The 25621-nt window shown below is 42.1% G+C and overlaps 1 protein-coding gene across 1 annotated transcript in view; it reads left to right on the top strand.

The window, feature by feature from the left end:
- Positions 1 to 4557: 4557 nt before the first annotated feature.
- Positions 4558 to 25621, top strand: part of PSTPIP1 (proline-serine-threonine phosphatase interacting protein 1) — a 57367-nt gene continuing 36303 nt past the window's right edge. The window contains exons 1-2 of the mRNA XM_074880639.1: positions 4558 to 5091; positions 24753 to 24853. Of these exons, the coding sequence (XP_074736740.1) occupies positions 5059 to 5091; positions 24753 to 24853 (134 nt within the window). The 5' untranslated portion in view covers positions 4558 to 5058. The remainder of the gene's footprint in view (positions 5092 to 24752; positions 24854 to 25621) is intronic.

Here is a 25621-nt window from a genome sequence, read left to right as displayed (position 1 = left end):
TTGTGATACCGAACAATAATTTTAGGATATAGTAACATGATGTTAATCTTAGAGAAAATCCATTCATATTCTTCATAATTATGGCAAAGACTATGATTATCTTCCTCTTGGGTAAAACATCAGGGACTGGATCCATCTTTCAGTGAAGGCCTCTATTGGAAACTGCTATGAAATGGTAGATATTGGTTAAGAACATCGTCTATGCAATTAATCTTTATGTTAGTTGTCAATTTTCCCGAAGCACAATGCCAGCAGGACTGTCTTGCACTGTGAAACAGTGCTTTTGGATGGATGTTCAAATAGTTCTTTCTAAAAGAAGGAAAGGGAGCGTGTTTCAGAGCCGAACAGGGCTGATGTCGTAGGGTCTGGAGCATACTGAATCAGCTTTCAGCCAGCAGCCATAGATGGGTTCAGAGGAGTTGTAACAAATCAAGCCGGATGCTCGCAGGCTGCTGTTTCTGTTTCCATGGGAACAGAGATTGGCTCCTCACAGAAGGCAAGGTGATTTAAAAATTTTTAAATTGGCACAATTGTGGATAATTTGAAAGCCCCTAACATTTCTCGCATTGAAATTCGGATAGCCATTTGTATGGAAATAGAAACGGCAGGCGCAGCTAACCAGCTAAAATGCTTGTATATTTTAGCCGTGGTTTTCCTCTGGAAGTGGTTTCATTGCTGTTGGTGTCTCTAGGCTTTAGGACTCAGTAAGACACCAGAGGCTGGACTGTTTAAATTTTGAACGTGGCTGTATTACAGCAATTGTTCTGTAACTGTATCTCTTAGATGTAATTGTTACAGAGGCTTTGAAGGACTGCAGAAGTGCCTTCTATTCTTCATTTTCATTTCACAATGATTCCAAAGGACCACAATACACCTGAGGAGTTTTGGAAAATACAACCAGCTTAATACCTGAATTATCTGAGTATTCAGCATCTCTTTATATACTGCCTTAATACTTTTTGTAGACTCCCTCGTCCTGTTTCTATGTAGACTAAAAGGTTTACTGTCTACTCCATCAGACTACCCAAAATCAGAAACATTAACTGTGAAGAATGTTTCGCTTGAAGCCCCAGATGAGCGCAAACCTGTTTATAGAAGCTATTTTCATATTTTAACTACTGGCAGGTCCAAACCTGCCACGCAATTCCCCAATAAAAAGCTTTGCTCAAAGCAGTATATAGTTAAAAATTAAATGAAACTTCCATTCAGATGCATGTCAAAATGTTAGGGTTTTTAATATGACCTTTTTTTTAAAGAAATCTGACTTTTCATCACTTTCCACTACAGAACGGATTCAAATGGTACATTCTGCCGCCAAACAATTTAATTACTGGAAAAAACCCACCAATACACTGGCCTGGAGACTGATTCTTGGCCTTATCAAACAGAAAACCTGCTTTTTAACCTTTCAGAGCAGCAGTGAGAAGGAAACTGCACTGGCTGTTGGGGAAGCATTCCGCTTAAGGCTCGTTATTTGCACTTTCAAATTTCTGAGTGGAGCTGTATGCAAAGACTAGATGAAAAGCCACGTTAAAAGGGTAAGGAAGGAGAAGGCTCTGCAGGTTTCCAAAGCATCCATCCTGTCAGTAACCAAATAAACGAACGAGTGGCTGATTACTTGTCATTGCCACCATAGTCCCACTCACTACAATGACAATAGTCTAAACCCCTTGCCCACTAAAAATGCTTCTGTTTGGTACAAATGTATCCATATAACTATTTTGTAGAGGAAAATTTCATGAAGTTCAAGGTGGTTTCAGCAGATGGCATTATAGTAGTTAGTAGCATAGCAAGGTTCATTGATTTTGCTCCCCTTCCCTTAGCCCCGCAGAGCTCCCTCCCAGGCTCAGCCCTTCCAGCCTTTGTACAACTCAGGCCACTCACATCCAAATATTAACCCAACCATGAGATACATCATTTAAGAACTAGATGCTATGTTGTCTTGTTCCTATTTAGAGGATGGTTTTAGGAAGATTTCTTCTCCAAGTGCAGCATTCATCATAAGAGTTTTACAAAAGACTTGCAAGACTATCCTGATGCATTTGATTGGGAAAGGGACAAAGATGAGTTTCTGGACTCATGGTCAGGAGGCTGGTGTGTCTTTTAAGACAGCTATTGGGAACTGCTATTTCTGGGTGCTATTTCAAGCTCTGCTAAATGATACAAGCTTACAAGAAGTAATTGCATCCTATAAACCAGCAGTTATAGTAGACTGGCTCAGTATAAATTTAGTAGATGCCCACTGCAAGGTATTTAGGTATTCTTTGGTGCTCTGGCTTATGGGAGAAAAGGAAGATAATCCTATAGCAGTTTTCTTGAGCCCAGTCACAGCCAGTGCAGCGGGGAGGTACACCCAAGGCTCTGCAGAGAGCTATTTACTAACTGCAGAGATACGGTTTTACACCTTGGCCAAGCGGAGGTGGTGCTGCTGCACGCAGAGGAAACAAGCAGCATGGGGTTACGGATTCTGTGCCCGATGCAGGCACGGCTGGCTGATGATGCACTGCTTGCACCTCGGCAGCTGCAAAGCACAACCACCTGGAGAGGACTCCCTCATCAGCATCCCACTAACCCCCTCCCATGCCTTCACTTCTAGCACTGACATATTTGCCAGCACTGTTTGCTATAGGTTTCAGTTTCTTCAGCTGAAAAATTGAGATAATTTTCTCCCTCTTCCAGAGCCCAGCAAAGCCTGGCAACCCCTGCAAGGCACAGCATCCTCTGGACATAATCCAGCAACACTGGGATGTGTGAGCAGTGACGGCTCCAAATCAAGTGTCTGCCCAACAGCTCTGCTTCATCAGAGCCAGGGGCTACATCTCACAGGAGCTAATTTCCGAAAGCTCATCAAAATAACTGAAGTAGGCACACTGTTGGTCTAGGATCTTCTGCATCCGATGGTAAGAGATAAACTCATCCAGAGCGCAAAGCTAACTGCCCATGAGTATGGTATCTAGAGAGGCATCCCTGGCTGCTCCTGAGGGAGGTGACTGGGCAACACCAGTACTGTTGGGTGGGACAGACAAAGGCACAGAGCTCAGCGTGAGATTCAGTCAAATAATTGGCTTTTTGGTTGGAGGCCAAACTAATGAGAAAGTAGCATATAATTTTGGAGGGCCAAAATGCACTCAATGCATTTTTATGAACCCCAACAGCAGCAAAGCTATCCGTTTCAAAACAAAGCTGTAATTTGGAAAGAGTAAGAGGAAACATTTAGTTTTAGAAAGACTGAGATAAAACACTGTTAAAAAGATTCTTGTTTTTGCTTACAGGTAAGTATTATGACTACTGCCCATGCCCTCAAAATACATTTTTTTCAGGGAATTCTCCCTTCTGGAAGAAAGCTTCACTCATTCATCCTCAGCACCCTCTGTGAGTAAATCCTCACATTTCTCCTTCTCCCCCCTCACACAATGATGCTTTTTTCCAGCTGCTCATGACAATCAAAGCAGTTTCACACCTCTGGCCCTGCAAACTCTTTTGCCCTTCTTTGCTTGCATTTCATTTTCCCTCTCAAACTCTCTGCACATTCCCTGTCTTCCTGAGTTGACCAGGAAGGAAACTTGCCACTTCTCTAAAATGCCAGCTACAAATTGCTCATGGAGTGACTATTGATATCTCTAACCACCAACTGCTGCATATCTCTGAGCAGATCTCTGTGCCCCGCTGGAGCTCAATGAAGTTGCGAGACTTCCTCACCACTAAATTACCTGCTGGTGCTGCAGGGACAGCAAGAATAAAGCAACACCCAGGCATCAGGAGCAGCGTTAATTAGTTATGGATAAGTAAGTCCTGATGTGTTCTTGGTGTGGAAGGACACAGTTTTGCATAGGCAACCATGGCAGGATTTTTTTCCTTTTGTTTTTTCCTGTCTTCTGAAAATGCCAGTGAGTATTTAAAAACACAGAATCCTTAAAACATCCTAAGGAGGTGAACAGAAGCATCCTCACTTGCAGGGCAGGTACTTTGAAGAGGGTTTCATGGAAGCGTTAGACATATTACCTTACTATCAATTATTTGCAGCGGCATTGTAACGGATCGGTTAGTTTATTTAAGGAGCCATCTGAAATACTTGCTGTCAGCAGTGTGCTGGGTGTGGTGCTGGGCCCACTGCCAGTTCAGGTGTCTGTGAAGTTTCACTTCAGGTCCTGGTGCTAATAAACTCTTAGGTCTCTTATCACAAGGCTTTTCAAGAGTTTGGATTTAGGATTTTTACTTCTAAATTTCACATATCTTTCTTATTCATATAAACATTTACATGAGGGCATGCAAATGAGAAATTTTCTCTATATAGACATAGAGGTATCTAAAAGTGTGCAGATACCTGCACGCTTTACAGTGTTCTTAGTTTAACCAGAGTCTTCAAAAGCCTTTTCAGTTGCAAATGCAACTTTGAGCTACACATCCCATGTACAAATACGTGGGCCTCTGCCAGCCCCAGAAGACACTGGAGAAGTGTGGCACATACATTTCTTTTGCTTCTTTTTCTTTGTAAGACCACAGCATTATATGATAGTTTGACTCTAATTTCCTCCATAGCTTTTCTCTTTGTATTGTGCTGGTTTCCTTTGCATTTTAATTGCTCTCTCTTCTCCTGTAGCTGACCAAATCATATCACTGAATTTTACTTTTATTTTTCCTCTCTTTTGGTTTTGTTTTTTTTTTTTTTTTGTTCCCCAGCCGCTTGCATGCACACATGGCAAGGAGCAGCCTGGCATCATTTGACATCTCCTTGCTTCCTCATTTCAATATTAACTGCTTACCAGAAGAGAAACAGGTTTGAGGTTTGGGTGCTGAGTGTGTGCATGTCTCTATGAGTGAGCAAGAGTTTTTTTTCCCTTCCGTCCCTTCACAGCCATAGGTCATTAGGCTGAGCTGCCTGAAACTGCCCAATGCTATTTTTCACAAGATTGACTTCAGAAGAGACAGGTCTGTGGATGTGCTTCACTTTCAGCTTTGGCTGGGCTACAGCAGCAAAGCTCAGTGCGGTGCCTGCTGCTGCTCTCATCTGAGAACAAACTTGCTGAAGGATTCCTCTACCACCACAGAGCAATAATAATGACACAGCTGCAGTTTAAAGATGCATTTTGGGTAAGTGAGCATTTCCTATGTTTTTCCTATATTCAACATGTCTGTATTTAAAAATCTTCTAAAATACAGCTTAGTTCTATATGTAGTTTCAAACTAATTTAGTCCTGTTCTGTGTTTTAAATTGAGTTTAGTAAAAAAGCAAATTTGTCTTCAAGCAAAACCATGCTGTTTGGTAGTGTAAGTGTTTGATCCTAGGCAGGAGAAGACATTGTAAAGAATTATATCCAATCCACATTAAACAACTGACATTCCCAGTTCCTGTGCTAGAAACCGCTTTTGAAAGGGACACTGGTTTGTCTGTCTCCCAGTCCTGTGAGTGCTTGCTTGCTGTGAGTGTCCTCAGTTTTAGGAGTGGCTCCCCTGAGCAGGTGGATTGTTACTAATTACAGTCTGAATTCTCTCATGTTTGCTTGTAGAGCAAAGCCAGCTGGCTGCGTGCAAAATGCTGTTGCTCAGCCACCTACAGAGTCCGTGTCTGCCTTTAGGTGCAGAAGGGCATGCACGCCTCGTAGGTGCCCAGGAGTCACACAGCAGCACAGGTAGAAAAAACTAGCAGTGGCACTAAAGAACTAAGCCCAAACATTGGCAACTGCCTTAAAATCAGTGAATACTAAAGCAGGTAGATATGCTCCGTTCTTATTCAACTTTCGGTTGAAGAATGTTTTGGTGTCTTGTTTTTAAGCTGTTTCTCTGCAGTTACAAGGTAAAAAGACCCTAGTCATTTCTCTCTCAAGGGTGATCTGAGGTTCTCTTGCCATTGCTTCTGGAGTAGAGGTTTTAAGGAAAAAAGACAAAACCGTAATGTTGCAAAGTTGGGTAAACAGGATGTTGCCTCTTGGCCGGGCAGTCATGTATTTCAGCATCTAGGTTTGACTTAAAGAAAGACATGAAAGCATATGAATTCTTCCCGCCATTTTCCTGTCAGGCCAAGTAGAACAGCCCCTTCACGGCGTATTTGCAGTTTGTGATTTCTTTCTATCCACCCCGCCCTTCAGGGTAAACCCTCTCTTGGTATGAAATAGAAGCGCAGATGCAAGAATATGTTTCAGTGAACCACCTTCTTCCTGGCACTTCCAGGAAGCCCTCCCCACCCCCACTCCAGTACCAGATTTGAACAGTTAAAAAAAAAAAAAAAAAGTAATGAGGAAATACAAAAGTTAATTTTGATGTGAACCCTAACTGTGCCAGACCACACCTACATAAGATTCTTCATGCCTCCTCTTTTGTACATCTACTAACTGCACAGTCCAATGCATGGGGTGGGACAGAACTGCAAGCCAGTGCTACTGTGGGAGCTTCAGCTTTTGCATTTCTGAACTTCCTTTGAAAATATGCAATCTGACTTTTAGAACTGGTACATTTAGTACGTTTACTTTTCAGGGTCTTGGTCTTTAGTGAGAATAAATCAGGCGCACTCCACAGTCTGGAGCAGGGTTAGGGTGATTAATGCCTGCTGAGAATCTGGCCAGGCCAGTTCTTTATAGCTCTTCTTCCCTAAACTTCTCCCCTGTGCTTAGTCATGTTAACATGACTATAATCCTTGCTTAGCTTTGAAGCTAACACCCTCCTTAAAGGAAAGCATCTTCATTTTTAATATTGTTTAGCTGGAAACACTGCATCGCTGAGCTTGATTAACAGGGCAGAAATACACCCAGATGCAGGACGGTAGTTTTAGCTATGCAACAATGTCTTTTAAAATGAAAACTTACAGGATATTGCACAACGCAGCAAAAGAGTACAGCTTGCCCTCCAAATCACAAGATCAGCAATTATTTTTGCATTCTTAAGGTTCTGTTATGCCCATTAGGGAGAGGGAAATGTATTTGCTCGGTTTGCTTCAGTGAGCAATTATCTCCTTTATTCGATTTGTACCATGAGTGGAAACCGTCTTAAAAACTAAAAAGTATATTTGCACCATAGAAGATCACTCAATACAGATCCCTGGTCTCTAAGACCTACCTAAGGACACCGCTGCACCCCCTCCCTGTAATTCACCCTGACCAGGTATACCCTAAGCAACAACTCCCTGCTCTTATCATCAGTAAACTTTTGGATAGGCAGAAGTTTCTTTAGTACCTATTGCAATGTAAAAAATGTAAAGAAACCCTAAGAGCAGCAGATCTTCCTCCACTAGCAGAAAAAGAGCACCATTCATTCCTTCCCAAAGTTCCTCAAACTTGATAAGAACAGGGTGTGCTGTCTTTCAGGAAAATGCAAATTGTTCCTCTTAACACACATACATTTTAATGTCTCTTTTCCCCTATCAAAAGTAGCAGTGATTTAATCTCTCTTTTCCCTTATTAAATGTAGCAGTGATAGTACTATACTAAAAGTTTCACAGTTGTGCTATTTTTTTTTATTTTCTTTGTAGCATGGCCTGGGCTAAAACCAGTATATTTTTAAATTACAACTTTTGGTTTTATATCCTCCACACACTCCTTAATAGTTTAAGGCAAAGTTGCTTAAAGCCTCCACTAAAATGTGCTTCTTAGCAGAAGTTTTCTATTCTCTGATAATACTTTTTGGAAAATATTTGTGAGACAAAAATACAAATAGGTTTTGATAGCCAGTGCAGGGCAGTTGCTAATGGATTGATATTCTGCTGGGCTGCTCTACAAATGTAACAGATGTTACCTGTCTTCTCTGGCATCCTATTAGACAGGTTAGGTAAATTCCCATGTTAATGGGGAGTATGTCTGCGATACCAGCGAGTATGTCTGCGATACCAGCTGAGTTTCATGTTAACATGGTCATGTTAATAGGCAGAGATCTGAGCAACATTAATTTTTTTTGGTTACAAAAACCCACGAACCAAGAAAATCTTTCCCCTTCTGAATCTCTTTCTTAGTCTCATTCTATGTTCTTGTACTTATTGTTTGTCTTTCCTCTGAAATTCTTGTCATTGCCTTTTCCTTCTATTTTGTTTTTCTCCTCCATGCTGCTCAACACTCCAGTTTCAGCCTTGTGAAATGCAGCTATTTCTGGCCAAGAGGTAGGTAGGTGCTTACTGGCAGCATTTGCTGGCTTTGCCTTACCCACCTGGGAAGGGGGAATGAAGACTTTCAAAGGAGATGTTTGGTTTTGGGGCAGGCTCCAAAGTGCCCAGAGTTGAGTGGGTGCAAATCTATTTCCTCTGGCAGCTTTGAATCAAACTCAAGTGGCCAAGTCAATTCTGAAAACCTGTCATGAGCTCCTAAGGTGCTTAGGATTTTAAAAAAATGCTTAAAGTGTGAAGTGCTTGTTCATTCTCAGCTGTGGGATGAGTTCAGGGCTTGTGGATTCTCACAGCTAGGATTTAAAAGCACGAGTGAGTTGGAGATACGGGCCAGCAAATATGATGCAGGCCTTGAACATGAGACAGCAAGATTTGCCTCCCTGCCCCGCTGCGGACTTCACGTTACCACGTTCCTGCCCGAGCAGCACCTGTGACTGTGGTCAGATGCTACAGCAGTGGGAGCCATGGAAGTGCTTAAGTTAAAGAGCCCGTTACAAACAAAGATGCTTGCTTAATCTTTCTTGTTTTGACTTCAGGTTACATTCTAGATCAGGTTCAATGCAAAGCTGATTTCGTAGGTGAACCCCTCAACTGTTACTGTAGCTTTATCACATGATGGTTTATTATATATACCAAAAAAGATGTAATTAGTTTCATAAATAATTTATCTCCTAATGAGACTCTGAACTGTAGTACAAGAGTGCAGAGATGATTATAAAAAGTCATGATGAAACTATTTTCTAGACTTACTAGGCAATGTACTGAAGAAATACAATATCAACTGTTTTACTCAAAAAAGGAAGTCTTTTTTATGTCAGAATCTACCCTGCTTTCCTGTAGAGGTTAAGTTTTGCAGGGCTCATTGTTTTGAAGCAGGTCTGTGAGGAGGAAGTGGAACCGGGCAGGTTTGTTGGGAGGAGGAACCAGGGCTGGTGAGGGCTCCTGCTGGCCCCCGGCACCCAAGACACTGCTGAGCTCAGGCAGGGAAGGATGCGGCTGCCAAACCTTTTGCCCTGGTATCTCAGCTTTGCAAGTGGTTCCCCACCGAGTTTCATTTGAATTGGATTGCACCAGTTGCATCTATATCTACAAAGACCAGGCAAATTAAAGTAAATAATCTCACGGCACACTGGCATACAGACAGGCCAGGCTCTGTTGTCACTACATATTGCATCTCTCTGAACTCCAGAAAGTGTGACTGGAGGCAGATGTATGTCTGTGGCCCTGCTTACATCGAGGGCAAGTCATCGCTGGTGGACGTGTGTGGAAGTGGGGAATAAAGGGGGAACGAACTCGGAAAAGTTGAACCAATTGCCCAGCTGATGTCTGTGTTTGTTGTGAGGTCAACTTCATCTCCACGGAAGAGGCTGTTCTATTCTTTTTTTATATGTAATTTCTTCCTACATTCCCCCAGCTGATCTGGGAGGGACGCTTAGCAAACTGGGTTGATGAGAAGCACCCGTGAAGGGGGGTGCAATCTCACAACAGTCATTGAAACCACAGGAAATCATAAGTAGAAAACCTGATTAGTTGTTGTGGCTATGGAAATACTGGTGCTTCACAAATCACTTCTGAGCAGAGCACAACAGCTAAAGTGAAGCTCAGATGAACTAACACTCCCAGCACAGATATTGATAGAGCGGCAAACATGTCGGTGTCTACTTCCATCTCCCAGTATTCCTAAAACAGCACCTAGGAGGGTCTGTGAAGAACCAAGTACAGTGTATTCAGGGTGGTTCTTTTCCTTGGTGATGAGCTTAAATGGAAGGACTACAGTTTTATGTTTGCAGCTTTTGGTTATATGCTCAGTTATGGCCTGCATCTGGGACATCAGGCTGAGCATCTTCCCTACGAGGAGGAAGAGTATCTGGGGGAGGTTTAAACATGGTGGACTGGTCCTAAGGCTGCAGAAGGCTTTCCAGACCAGGTAGATTAATGGCTTTACAGAAAGCTCATTTTAGGTCAGCAACTGAAATAATTAGACAGTTATTACATTTTATTAAAATTTTCTGATGATCATGCTGCAACTGAATGCTTTATCTAGGGGTTTTGACTGCTTAAATTGGTTGACTGATGAAGTCACTGTGACAATTTTGTTAATGTTTTTACACAGTTATATCTGGTTTGTTTTGATCTGTCCTGGTCTGCAAAAGTTGTTTGGTTTTTCTTGAGCTCAGAAAAATGAAGGATTCTTATTTATGCCAACTTTAACTGTGCCATGAGTATGCATTTTAAATATGGAATAGGTGAGTCATCGACTCTTTTCACCCACATATACAGACACATCTAATGAACACCACCTAGAGTTAAATGAGTATTTGTCGCACAAGGCTTGAAACTGATCCTGTGGATCTGTAGCAGCACTTCATGCAAAGATCAAAGTGGGTGTCCACTGGTTTGCTAAAGCAGCCTGTTGAGGTGCATTTTCTGATGGCAGAGTCACAGAATAGCTGAGGTTGGAAGGGGCCTCTGGAGATCACTCCACCAACCCCCTGTTGGGCACAGGGCCAGCTACAGCAGCTTGCCCAGCACCATGTTGTGAGTATCCCCAAAGACAGAGACTCCACAACCTCTCTGGGCAAACTGTTAGAGGGTCTCACTATTCTTGTAGCAAAAAGCCTCCTTATGCTTAAATAGGACTTCTTGCATTTCAATTTGTGCCCGTTGCCTCTTGCCCTGTCACTGGGTACCACTGAGAAGTCCTGGCTCTGTCTCCCCTACTCGCCCCCACCAGGTATTTATACACGCTGAGCCATCTCTTCTGCAGGCTGAGCAATCCCACCTCTCAGCCTCTCCTCCCACGACACATTCTCCAGGGTGAATCTCAGATTCTCCCTGTGAATCTCATTTCAACATATATTTTTTCCTTGCAGTACCGGGTGATCCATGACCCATCCCTTTCCTCCCACAAGGCTTGCACCCCCGCAATGCAGCAGTGCAGAGTTGCAACGCTTCCCTTTCTTCAAAGTTTACAGTCACTGACTGGGGACACTTTGCAGGCACAGTGAAAAACTCTGAATTTCAATCCAGTTACACTCATTACATACTTGTATTGAAGGCAAATTAGGCTGCTTCACAAACCAACTTTTTTTTTTTTTTTGGTTATTCTTCAGCTCCTTTTAGCTCAAAAAGACTTTTTTTCTGATCTTGTTTTCATGCCATACTGCACCAAGGTAGATTCTGGCTGGCAGATGGCACAGAATACACTTGCTTCATCTCTTGTTTCATCTAGGTTTTGAAATGAAACTTTTCTCCGCAGTCACAGTTCAATAATATACAAAGCTCACTGGTGTTCCATAAGAAATTGGGGATTTGAGGCTGGGACGAGGTGAGGGCTGGGGGCACGGCTCTGCATGGGGATCATTTAGCATTGCTCAGGGTGTCAAGGTTAAGAAAAAAAAAAGTTGAAAATATGTATCTAGATCCCAACAGCTTTTCAGTTCCCCAGAAAATTGCTCCCTTACTATAAACGGAATTTAGTTCTTCTTCAAAGTGATGGAAAAACATCACTGAACAAGACTGAGGAATTGAACAGTTCCACAGTTCTTGGTAAAGCACTCTTGGTGAAACTTCATTTTTGCTTGAAATGAAAAGCAACAGTTATTTACTCTTAGTCTTCAGAATTAAGGGAAAATTGACCAGCTCAGGCTAGCTTAGAGATACCAGCTTCTGTTGTTCTACTCAGAGCAAATAAATAAATAAACAAAACCTTTTTTTTTCTTTAAAGTAACAACTTTTCAAACCAAGATGCTATTTGGTGCTGCTCTCAATTTGTCCTGGCCTAATTAATTCCTAAAAGGAAAGAAAAGAAAAAAAAAGGGTAGGGGCAAAGGAAAAAAGAAAATAGATGGTCAACAACAGAGGTCTGAGTCTCACAGCTTCATGCCATTTGCAATAGGTGCTGTAATTACTGAAGGGTTATTAACAAGTCAGGACTGATGAATAGCCCTGGGGGCTGCTGCTCAGCAGGATGGAAATCCTCAGGAGCACCAGAAGGAAAGGAGGCACCTGCCATTGAAAGACTCTGGCCACACATTTGGTTAGTATTCTTGACAAAACCTTTTTTGTGGGAAAACACAGTTTTACTGGAAGTAGGGGAGCTGTTTTGGAAGATAAAGCTGGGTTTTAATGAAAAAGTTCACATCTGATGAAGGCTTCCTCTGGAGATGGAGGTTTAAGGTGAAATTTCTATCCAAAGAGGGGAAGAGGAGGCTAAACTCAGAAGAAACAGCTCTCTGGGGTGCTGAGAGCTCTGCACGGGGGAGATGTAGTTTGGAACAGGAACTGGAGCTTTCATTGCCCACAGTCTACCCTACCTGCAGCCTGGAGTCCAGGCATGCCTTCCCTCCACTCCAGTAGATTCATCCACAAGTAAAACAGCTAGAGAAAGGAGAGATTAAAATGAAATTCCTCTTCCCTATATAAACAGCAGATGGTGAATAGTGTACCAGCTTAGGCAGTGGGATGACTCAATCGGATCTGCCCGATTCAGAGCAAGTTTCTTCTTTATATCAATGTGAATGTCTTTTTGTGTTGTTCTCTGTTGCTGTTGTTGTCAAGAGGTGAAATGTGGACTTTTAAAACCTTATATAAATTTGCAGGGCAAGAAAACTGTTTCCCACCCTGCTCTAGAAGTGGTAGTCATTCATTTCATACAAGAGAAGCTCACGAAAACATAAAACACTGCTAAGGCAGGTAATGCTGAGGCTCTTTGCGAGTGGAACAAGAATTTTACTTTGGTTGGTTAAAAGACAAGGCAGTTCTGAGTGAACGGACACCTTGTGCATGACAGTTGGGCTGAAGAAACAGTTTTAACAGCTCAAAGGGTTCAAAAGTAGCTATGCTGGTGCAATCCCTTAGTGTGCACCCACTTATGTAGATCTTGCCCATTTCCTATACCCGAGGAGCTTGCAGCAAAAAGGGGGTACATCCAGCTAAATACCTCATTGATTCAGGAATTCCTAAGAAACCCAGAATTAATCAATTTTAAATTATTTTTGTATAAGGCAGGAGAGACATTTATGCAAGTAGGAGCAAACACAGAGAAATGCCTCCCAGAAGGTAATGTGATACTGGCACAGTTGTTCCACCCGGACAAACTGCTTGACTTTACTTCAATTAAACCCCTTCTCTTTTAAGAATTTCAAAAAGCCTAAAATTGATTTCATTCTGTTGGGTTGCACAATTCCCCAGGACTTTGTGATACACCATACTAACAGAGTGTAAGAGTATGTTGCATCATATTGAGTAACAGGATATGTGGAAAATTATTATTTAGGTGGTGAAGATCTCTTGTAAACTGGAAACGCTAATATTTAGCTATCGGAATAATCCTCACTAAGACACAAATTAAATCTTTAATTCATTCTGCTTGTACAGCAAGACTCTGGGAAGACTGTCTGCAGCTTTACCCTTCCCTATTGCCAGAAGAGACCACTAACAAAACGTCTGGCCCTTCTTATGGGGGAAGCAGACGGTGTGGCTACAGCAGTATGTTGTATTTAGTGCCTTTTTCAGGACTGACAGGAAACAATTCTATGTTTTCTAAGACAGGGAGGAGAAAGACACATAGGTTTTTTTAATGAATTAATGTACCAGCTAAGCAGGTCTGGTACTAGTGGCTCTGTATGACCTTCTGAATAATTGTCTCTGTGCCTGAGCAAGTCAGGGTTGTTTCATGTTGCCTCACTCGCAGCAGTCTGGGACCTACCCCACAGTGCTTGCAGGAGGAGAGGAACTCCCTAGTAAAAGGGAAGAGATCTGGAAGCGGATGAACTAAAGAGGAATAGAAACAGAAATAAACTCTGACCATTATTTTGTACAAAACAGAAGTATCCTCTACTTTTAAGATTCTATTTCTCCTTATTTTACTTCCAGTTTCTCTTGTGTAGCTAATATTATTCAATAAGTGACTGAAGCAACATCTGATTTCATCATTGACACATTTATCTATCAGACTCTGGAAGGCACCATGGCAAAACTATACTGTGCCTTATGAAAGGCAGGTGCAAATGCTCATATCAGGCCTCTCTGTTGGCTCCCAGGCAGAAGCCACCTTTGTGGATTTAGCTGTTGTCTAAAGTCACCACGTGAAGAAAATATAAAGGGATGCTGTCACCTCAAACCTGTGTCATACAGCCACATCAAGCTCTGATTTAAAATTAGTAAGGGATTTTTCTTCCTCCTGTTCCCATTTCTCACTATCGCCATCACAAAGGTGTTCCAGAAGTTTGTTATATCCAAATTTCCTGAATGGATTCCTAGCTTTTAGTCACACTTTTTCTTGTGATGCACATCGGGCTGCTGGCCCCTTTCTCCTTTTCCTAGCACAGAAGCATCAGGGGTCTGAACTGCTGCACAGTAGGAGCATGCCATGTCCTGAAGGTGGTCAGAAACATCCTGAGACCCCCACCAGCAAGAACTTCAGGTCAAGGCTGAAGTCAGTGAAAACTAGCAGAAATGGGCAAATAAAAGCATGATCTCAACCTGGTAGAATATGTGTAATTCAAGAGAGGGCGCATTTTTTTTCCCTGGCTGCTTCACAATACAAGACACTTGGAATAAAACCATAAATGACAACATCTCAAAATTAAAAGAGACACTCTTCTACTCAGTACAAAGAAGGTGCTCTTGTGAGAAAGGATGGCACAAGGTTTCCATTACCTGACTTCGCTCGTGCCCTTTGAGGAATCTTCCTGAATTGAGGCATTATGAGACATGAGCAGATGGGCAGTTGAAAGGAGGTGATACCGTGTGTACCTGAAGCTCTATTTTTTTCCTTCCAAAAGGCAAATCTCCTTCCATGTAATGTTTGAAAGAAGCTTAGAGTTCATAAATCACTGTTGCGTTCTCTAGACCCCTGGCTAAAGCTTGGAGAACTGATTTTGTGATTAATCATTTTATGAGATGTAAAAACACTGCTATAGAATAATAGAACACTTGCACTCTTTACAAAGAGACCAGAAATTAAGCTACAGTTTTTCTTCCCTAGGAAACATTGTGCATTCTTAGAAAATTATTTAATTAAATCATTAAGAAGGGAAGCTAAAATGGAGGTAACAAGCACAAGCAGAGTCCTTTTATTAGACTGGAATTGAGACTTTCCAACTCTGTTCCCTGTGCGCCATTTGTCTGCCAGCCAACAAACCACCTGCAAAAATTGAGAAGGCTTTTGTGCAGCCATCACTTTGTAGCTATGCAAATCATGGGGTGATTAAAATGTGAAGAAAGCCAAACAACATGCCATGACTATAAGAATGCCTAATACATAATACATGAGCAGTCCAGGACGCCACTGAGAAGGGTGAGGGCTCAGGAAGCTGAAGAGCAAATTCCTCTTGTCAGCAGAACTCTAAACCAACTATTTTCTTCTTGGAGAAAACCTGCAATGTCATAGAGAGCAAAAGACACTGGGAAGCTACTGGCTTGCTCAGTATCACCAATTTTGCAATGCTACCATGAACTCTGTGAAATACCAATTTCAATTTATTTCTGAATATCCTAGCAGAATTGGAGTCTGATGAGAATCTGCTTTCATTTGAAGTTCTCTAGCCTACCTCATTACATAGGGAAGCCCGAGACAGCAATCTAGCAGCTCAGCAATTGGAATGCTACAAATGCAATGGTTTTTTTCCTTCTGATCTTTGAAGGTCGCATTCACGGTTCACATCTATGCTATGTTTGGCAATAAATGCTGTTTGCTCCCCATGAAAAGTATTGCATTGCAGATTTAGGTAACAAAGACTGCAGTGAAACTGCAAACTAAGCCTCATGTTGAAAATGACCAAGTCAACTCCTGAAATCATCACAAAAATTCCCCAAAGTCACCTATATCCTTCGCAAACATTTTTGTTTCTAATGTGCAAAGAATGAATTTACAGGAAATGTCAGAAAATTTATACAGCCAGCTCCAGCCCACCTACTCTTCCATGTTTTTTTCTGCTTATGTGAAAAAACCCACATATTTTTTTAAAAAAAAGTATTGCTTTTTTTAAGTTCATATAAGTTCTGTAGTCAGTTTGATCTTGGAAAGCATGAGAACCACCACATTCCCGTCCATCCCAACCAGTTCTAGCCAGTAAGAAAAAGGAGCTCTTACACAGTACAGCAGTATGCAGCACGGACATATGCTTTTAAACTCACTAACCAGTTTGTTATCACATGAAAATTTGTAGAAAAGGACTTGTATCACACCAAGCATTAGTCAGAGGAGACTGTTTCGGTTAGAGGCTTCTGCTGCAATGCCGCTCTGTTCTGGACACTGACGACCTTCCCCCATTTTTACGTTCTCACCTCTTAATTAGGTTGCAGAGCTGGGTTTTCAGCTGCTAACACATTTCCAGGACAAGGCAGCAGAGGGTCAGTCTGAGAATCTGTTTTTTTGTTTTGAAAAAAGGTTATTTCATGTCTTGCTGGTGTAAAGCAGAACCAGGACAGCATCTCATGTGACGGGAAGCAATATCTAACTGCTTCTTACCGCATCAGGGCCACAGAAGGCCCAGGCACCCCTCCTCAGTATCACAGCTGAGCTGGAGCAGGGATTTAAACAGTCACTTGGACATCAGATACACAAACTAGTGGTGCTTACTGCTATCCCATTTTATTTCACATTTATTTCAGGATAGCTTGAGTGGCACAGAGAAAGAGCAGTAAACTTCCAAAACCACTTGGTATCATGTTAATATATTCCTGGAAATACTAGGAAATTTTAAAGTATCCCAGGGTAAAAAAAAACCAAAAAAACAAAAACACAAAGCAAGTGATTCACAGTGTTCACAGTGAAAGACCATGACATGACAGAAAATATCCAGCCCAGTCAAATGTACTTTGGGATTATAAATCATGTTTGACTGTTGGCTATTAAATCTGTTTGCTGCTCACCTACAGTAAATACTCAGCCCTTGACAGAGCACTTGACAAGCAGATCAAGAGATCAAGATCTAGAAACACTCTTTTTAAGCAGTGACAGTACACAGTGGTATGATGCAGTGATATAATTCATTGATGTAACTCAGAACAGCTTACTTTCAGTCCACAACTGAGATATCATGTGTGATACAGCTGCGGATAGAAAGGATTTCTTTCTGACAGTTGGAAAAGATATTGGCAGAATGATGCTTATTCAAAACTCACTATCCCCTGTTCTCTCTAAACTTCCTCCTCACACCAATAGTTGTTTCATTTTTGAACCCGAAAAAATGAATCTCAAGTTTTTGTTCTACTAAAATTGTCAAGAGCTTACCTTAAGTAAATAAGCTGTGATGCAAAAATTGATTTAAAAATTGATTTAAAAATTGATTTAAAAAAATTCCAAAGATACCCATAACAGATTCAGTTTCAAATTTTTTTTCTCTCTTTTGAAAATCTGTATGAGCAGTTTATTTCTGTGAGTTAGCAACATTCATCATTTTCAGTCCAAAACCTGTCTTAATAATACATCTGATAAAAGCCTTGGGGAAATACCATTAAGAACAAAGACAAGGAATGCACTTTTATAGCTAAATATTTTCAAACTTAAGAGAAAGTGTTTTGTTTTGTTTTTTAATATTTTTTGAACATTTGCAGAGACTACATTTCAAATAATTCCTAAATGAATGATCATTAGGCTAAAAGAATACCTGATAGCTATGCTGTAACTGTCAGTGCTCGCACCACTACCGCTTGCAGTCAGGCCCACCTTAGATGTGCAAACCAGCTAAGGTGCAGATTTTGATATTATCTTTATCGCCAGGGTAGCTCAGCGCTATCCTGCAACATACCAAGCAACGCACCCAGCGTCTGCTACGTAGTTAATTCTTTTCCATCCCTTCCTCCCGTCAGGGTAGTGTTGTTACGGTGCCGTATGCTGGGGGTTACTCTCTGTGTGTACCACCTAGGACCTAGTTCCTTGCAAAAAGCAAGGGAGCTGGCTTTGCGGCTGGAGGCGCTGGGGAAAAGGCCTTTTTTGCTGACAGCCACAACTGCTGCTCCCCCCGAGCAACGCAGCAAGCTGAGGTGGAGCTGCAGTGGCACTTACCAAACAGGACACACGACTTCAGCTGCAAAGCACTTCCCTGGGGGAGATGCTGAGCTGCTGACAAACCAGCTTATCCTGCAGGAGCAGGTAGAGGTATGAATTGGGTACGTAAACTACCTCTAAGAAGAGTTCTGGGTGGGCAAGTCAGGTCCCAGGATGATGCTAGAAATGCACCAAGAAACCAGCCACAACAGAAGAGCCCACAGTTCCTACAGCACAACCGCAATGACTTCATCAATTTACATCACTTTCTGAATATTAGTAGCTGGACATACAAGGGCATACAATTTAGCGGGTGCTTTGCACGCAAGCCTGGGTATTTTTGCTTCAGTTGAGTCCATTGTAATAGCTATTTACCAAAACCACGCTTCAGTAACCAATAAAGCATTTTAGTCTTTCCTTGCTGGTATTATTGCAATAGTACCCTTGTGACTTCAAAACATAAACTCTTGCTCTTCAAAAAGCCTTGCAGTACCCTCTGAGCACCCAGCAGCACAAGGCTCAGGGACTTAGCACAAGGTTACTCAGATTTGTGCCACCAGGGGGTAAGAAACTACTGTGTCACCCCCCAGCTATCTTTGTACTGAAATTTCTACCCTCTGGGCAGGGAACTGACACCATCAGTCTTCCCGCTTGCAGCCTTCATCACCAAACCAAAATCCTCAGAGCCTCTCCCTCATGGCTGCAGCAACAAGCTCAGAGCCAGCCGTGAATAATCTCTCCCACAATCAGCTCCCGATGTTTACCTGCATGATTGCCTCTGGAGAAACTTCTACCAGATGGGATGGCGCAGTCCCAAGGCACCTATCTCTTTAGAAAAGTGCTAATGTGGAGGAGCAGCATCTTTAAGCCTTAGAGAAAAAAAGAAATGGAAGGAAGAAAGCATATCCCATTGTGCTTACTGTCAACACCACTGCTTGCAGCCTTCCATGCCTCCTTTCAAGTATTCTAGGAAAAGCTATTCTGGTTAAACTAGAGCATAAAATTTGTGTTTTTCAGTCATATACTCTCACATTCCTTTAATATCTGGAGGAACAGTGTTGCTCATTGCACTGGAGGGAAACAACTTTTGTAAATGGGAAGAGGAGAGGAGATGCTGCCTCTCCATTAGCTGTGATTTTCCCCATGAGAAGAAAAACCCCGGGCTCGGGGGCAGAGACCAATGCGCATGTGAAGTATTAATGGAAGAATCCCAGAACAATACAAATCTGCCTGCAACGCTGAAATCCCTTTGTCAAGCACTTTGTTACTAGTGATTATAGGTCTGTTGGACAATGCAGATTAACGAATCTTTTTTATTAGAATAACAATGAATAAATCCTCTTTCACAGCTACACACGCTTTGACTAAGCAGAATCACTTCATTGGAAATGACACAAATTACCAGCAGTGATTCACATCACCCTCTTCCAAGCACCTACCTAGATTTTGTTATAAACAAATTATGTTTTACACATTTAATGAATATATTTATTATCTAATTAAAACATTTTTTCTAACTTCTTAAAAAAAAAGTTCTTTGACTATTAGTTCTTATAATCATCACAAAGTCCCAGCTGAGAGGTGCCCAAGCACTAGCTGAGTAGTGTGACTTTAACAGCCTTTGCAAAACCATTCAATGTGAATGCTAATTATAACACAAAATGGTAAATGGAAAATAGAATAAAGACAAGACAGTTTATCAAGGCTAGATAGTTGTTTAATGTGATAACAATCTTGCTGTCTTGATTGTCTTGACAAAGAAATTAGAGAAGAAAAACAAAACAGGACTGAACAGACATAGCAGGAGAACAACTGTAAAGTGGGCAAAGACACTGTTCTGGGGGAGACGCTGGTGGCTTGTGCTGAAATGGAAATGCTTGAGCTGGAGGAGGGAATCTCAGAGCTGGTCTCAGGATTAATTTTATTCAATATATTCATGGGAGATACTGGCATAAGACATTAAGAACGGGCTGGAAATAGCTGTTGCTGAAACAAATAGGTAGAATGAAATATTGTACAGGAAGTATCTGATAACCTTCAAGCCTGGGGTAACAGAAAGCAGACAAAATTAAAGTTTCAAGGTGCAAAATGAGAGTGAGATCAGTAGCAAAAAGGTCCAATGCACTCTGGGACCTTGTTAAGTAAAATTGCAGGAGAGGAGAAAATTGCAGGTATATCAATAGATCGTAGCTCAATTAGGTGCCACTGGTGTGATTTGATAGTGGAAAAAGGCAAATATGATCCTCTGATGTACCAGAAGTGTTTCTAAGAAAACAGAGAAGGCATTAATGCCATGGTACAAAGCATCAACTAGTTTTTACTGGAGTAGTAGAGCATCATCCTTGTCCATCATGGATTTATTCAGCCTTGAACAGGTGCTATAAGAACACACAGGAATAAATGGAATGAAAAACCAGTATCTCAGGAAAGGGCAAAGGAGGTTTGTTTGGATTCAAGAAGAGGTTGAGAGAAAACCAGTTGTACAACATATGAACGAAAAAGAGCTGTTGAAATGAAAGGGAAATGTTTGTGTAGGTAAACTTAGGCCTAAATGTTTTATGGCTCCATTGTGGTTGGAAATTAAGAAGCAAGGTTGCAGGGTGAGCAACCACAGCAACTTAAACTTGTCTAAACCTGGGCTGTCACCTGGCTATGTTTCCTCTCCCTCCTTGCTGTAGCCCATGATGTGCTAGTGGCACATGCTGTCTAGACCACAGCCAGATCTGCTGCCTGGGAGGCTGAGGCAGCCCTGGTTTAGATTTCAGATGCTGTGGTTCTGAAACATGGCTTCCACATTCTTCAGGAACACATACTGAGGACAATAAAGCAAATTTTGAGATGGATCCCCCTAAAATGAATAATGATTAAATGAGTGTCTATGGTAGGAAGTCCTTTATAGACCGGCATTTAGCTGGAGCCAAATCCCTCTACAAGCATCAACCACAGGGAAAAAACCCAGATGAATCTAGCAGGCAGGAACTGATGCCTCCATCAAAGGAGATTCCAGCTTTCCTTCAGGTGCAGCTGCAGTGGCTCTATTTTTAACAAGTTCAAGTCTTACTCATGTTAGCAGGCAACAGACAGAAAGCAAAACTGAGTAAGGTACAGGCTGCACTTGGCATACACACGTGCACATAAGCACACAGAATGAATGGTGGGAACACTACTACCCTGCTTGGTAGAAAGCCTGTGATCTAGAAATGTGCAAGACCTATTACAGATTTCACATTTAAACAGGTATCTTTCTATATGCATTAAAGGGCTAAAATGTTCCTATAGTTATAATAAGCAAAATCTGGCTTTTGCATTTCTAAATTCATTGAAGCAAGGAAGTAGGAAGGCAAAAAGATGAAGCACAGAATCTGTTGTGAGCAGTGGGGAGAAGCAGTAACCTGTTCCCTTTGCATTAGTGCCAGTAAAAATGCCAGAGCACGTCCTGGAGGCAAGCCTGTTTGCAGAGCTCCAACAAGACTCCATCGCTGTGCTACCCAGGGCAGCGTAGCTTACAAAGGGTCCTTAACTCAGACTGTGAGAATATCCTGCTAGATGTGCTGCAAAATTCGTTCTCTTGGTCACCAAGGTAGGGTGAACCTTGATACAGTTTTTAATATGGCATTGCTTCTTGCCCTTGCATTTTTATGGCTTAGAGCAAGATGTCCAAATGGCTGAATGAAGTTCATTAGGTAGTTTTTATCAGGCCCCTAGAAGGGTTGCTGACCCCTCGGCACACTGTTGTGTTTGTGTGTGTGTTTTTGGGTTGATAACAAGTTGGTGCTGCATTCTCCATTTAGGGATTTTAACAGGTGGTTCTCTCAGATGTACAGAATTTGCCATCCTTTCATTATAGCAACTGTCCCAGTTTAAAAGAGGTGGGAGAAGACACTGAGTGAGTTTTAGCATTTACTAAACAAAGAGATATGTTGAACAGAAACAGCAGAGTAACTTCACAGTGTGCTTATCACTCTCCATTTGTTGCTTGTGGCAGTAAGCCTGACTGCTGGGGTGATACAAACCCATATGATATTTTCACTTACCTCTGGGCAGCATTTCTGGGACAGGGAAGTTGTGTACACAGCTATGGGATGTAGTTAGTTGCATCTGGAAATAAGCAATCAAAATTTTTGGGCTGAGTTGGTTGTGGAGCATCTGACCAGAGTGGTTTCTGTCAGGCAGAGGGGGCAATTTATGAAATTCTTTTACAGCAGCAATGCCTTTTGCCATTGGGATGTCCACAAAAAAAAGGGAGAGTGGGGAAGTGACAAGTCTGTTGCCGGGGTATTATCAAGACCTTTCCTACTTTCCTCTATGAATAGCAAAATCTTGTTTCTTTACATTTCTTTCACAGCAGGATCCCTCCCCGGGATGTGTGTGTGTAACTTGCCCTTGGAAACATTAGGAAAACTGGTGTTTTAGTTTTGAGATGCTATTTCTTAATGGGTGAGCATATGCATCAGATGAGCATATGTAATCCTATCATTTTCCTGTGGTTGCACCAGTGATAACAGTGGATCCATTGCAGTCTCTCCATATCTTTTATCTACATTATTATCTTGCCTGGCTCTGTAGTGCAGACACTTTGCTGGTGGAGGCATTTGTCTCTGTCTCTTGTGCACCATTATCCTACTGTCTTTCCTTTCTCCCCACTGCTGGTGATAAGAGTTAGGGAAGAAGGAATTACTGCTGTCAAGAAACTGTAGCACTGGAAGTGTTACTACAAACTGTAGGTTTACAAAGGTTGTCTGCAGAAATTGATCCTAGCTCTTGAAGAAGCAAAAAGACCCACTCACAGGTCTGCAAATCCCCACAGAAGCCCTAGGGGCTGGATGAGCAGCACCGAGGCTGCCATCGGCCACCGGCATTCACCCCCAGAGCTCGCCCTGTTCCTCTCCAGTCCCAGCAATAAGGAAGCAAAGCTGCAAGCTCAAGTGTCCAACCGTTGCTTGCCAGCAGATCCTTCCCGAGTCCCAAAACTTAAACAGCTGTCTTCTCAACAGTCATGGTGTAAAGCAATAAACTAACGCATTTATTAAACGATAACTGCTTAGGGGACAGTGGATAGATGTATAAACTGCATTCAGTTCATATATAAACACTTGTGTTGTACATAAACTGCTTGAGGGAAGGAACATATTCATTCTCTTTATGGTTACAGTCCATGATTTTACCATAATGCTATAACATAAAGCTCAGATAACATTCACCACTATATTTTCAATAACATTATCACTATGTACTGGTTAACTGAGGCTCTCAAAGTAAAAATGTCTTGTCCTGATCCTGTAGTAAGTCAGTGGGAGGACCAGGAGTAGAACACAGAAATCCTCTCCTAGTGCCACACTCAGAGCACATCACAACTTTATTCCCTTCCCTTTGTGGGCTCCCAGCATTTCCTCAGCAGCACTGTTGTGACTCTGATTTACCATTGCTGCAGGGCAGTCTGGAAGTTGGGAAAAAGATGAAAGAAGTGCAAGACTAATTGTTTTTCTTCTCATTACTCAGATATTTCTGTCTCAGATGCAAGGGGGTGTGCTCTGATGGATCATGTGGACAGGAATAAACCTGACACATGGACTTGTGTGATGGGGAGGGATCCGCAGTCCGAGACCAGAGGAACGTGGCCTGGAGCCACACAGAATGCAGAGCCCTGGTAGGAAATAAGAGCCCTGGTTGGTTTTGGGGCAGCAAAATCCACTCAGCTCCATGACCTCGCCTGTAGTGTGGCTGGCTGAAAATCACAGACTGCCTTGGCTGGCTCCATTTGCCACGTGGGGTCATGGAGCAGGACAGGCTGCAAAAATACCCAAAGGCACAAGTGAATCCCATGTATTGCACAGGAGATTGGGCAGTGAATGCAAAAGCAAGGGAAGCAACACTCATTGCAAGCATCTCAGACACACAGACTTTCAATTTCCTGCAGATCCAACGTCCACATTCCTAAGCTCTCCACATGCCCATCTTCTACTTTTTTTTTTTTTAAAAAAAACCCTCTCATGGTGAATTTATGCCAGAGACAGATTGATTCAATAAAAAGAGTTGTTACAGCAATCCCAAAGGAAGACATAACAGCACATCGGAACCCAAGTGTTGTCTGACAGCAAACTGTCTCCCTGTGCTATGAATCCCTCATTAAAACACCCCACCACTGACCAGGTGGCACAACCACTACCCCATGTGTTGATATTTGTATGAGCGCAAGATTCCTTCACTTCTCCACTCACATCTAGACAGCGGGTCACTGTCTTACTGAGAGTCCTGTGGCAGTAAGTTGACTCTGACCTTTCTTTTTAGAAAATGTATGTAAGAGGAGCTGTTGTCCTTAAGAGCTACTATACATCTCTGCTCTGCAGAGATCCCCCACCCAATGCTAAATGTGACTTCCCCAAAAGTACAGCTAGTGCTGCTTTCCACAAAATTTGCAACCTACTTCACTTTTTCAGTATTAAAACCCAAACTTGATTTAATAAAACTTTTACAGATTTTCGCTTTGGAGAAACCTCACCCATACCTGTGCCCTTAGCCCTGCCCCAGCTGCCATTGCTCTGAGCAAATCTAAAGGTCTTTTGGATTCTCCAGATAGTTAATTTGCTCCATATGACTGACAGTAGGCATCTGGTAAACCTGCAAACTATGTGCACAGATCAGCTCAACTCTTTATCTTTCTGTCTTCAGTGCAAGGAGTTCACCTTCCACACTGGGTATGAGGTGCTCATACAGCGGCTGTTAGATGGAAGGAAGATGTGCAAAGATGTGGAAGATTTGCTCAAGCAGAGGTAAGAAAACCAGAGTGAAAATGTGTGAACAGCCTCCATTTTCTCTCCTGTTTGGCATCTGTAAAGGGATAGTAGGCTGTTTCTGAATTTGGTAGTGATACTAGTTTACATAGAAAAGCCTGAGTGATGTGATTTGTGAAGCTAGATAAACAGAAATTCCAAAGATTTGAGAAGACTGGAGAAGGAGAAGAGAAGGAGAAGGTTAAAGAGTCAGAAGCCCAGAGCTCCGTTAAGACCTAGGTCATTATTGGTCCAGAATCACATGGTAGCACATACATCCACAAGCAGCATTACTGAGTTTCCCCCTTTACAGGAAGCAATGACCTGCACATTTTTCTTTCTCTTTGAACATGCTGTTGCCACAGGCACTGTTTCACTTTCCTGCAACTACTGAAAAGGGGCCATTTTTCAAATACAGACAAGGCTGTATAAAGATGCTACCAAAAGGCCAGACACCCAAGACAGCGCAAATCATTCGCCAAGCTTACCAGACTCTTGAATAACAAAGTTGTAGTTTATGTCCATCCTTTACACGCTTCTTAGGTGCCGGTCAACAACAGCTATGGATGGGTGATGCTTTTATAGGTAAGAAAATACGTATTACACAGCTGCTCTGACTTCTTTGCAATTCATTTTTGTATTTCTGACTTAGAAAAGTATATATCTGAAATTTGGTTCTGTTTTTAAGCGGCTGGGTTTCAACAGTTTCAACATATAGCATGAGGCACGTACATGCTCATACATGACCCGTAGGAAAGACCACACAGT

The sequence above is a fragment of the Strix uralensis genome, chromosome 11, assembly GCF_047716275.1.
Source record: "Strix uralensis isolate ZFMK-TIS-50842 chromosome 11, bStrUra1, whole genome shotgun sequence".
Taxonomy (NCBI): Eukaryota; Metazoa; Chordata; class Aves; order Strigiformes; family Strigidae; genus Strix; species Strix uralensis.
The sequence above is the reverse complement of the archived record's forward strand: the minus strand, read 5'-3'. Positions and strand labels throughout refer to the sequence as shown.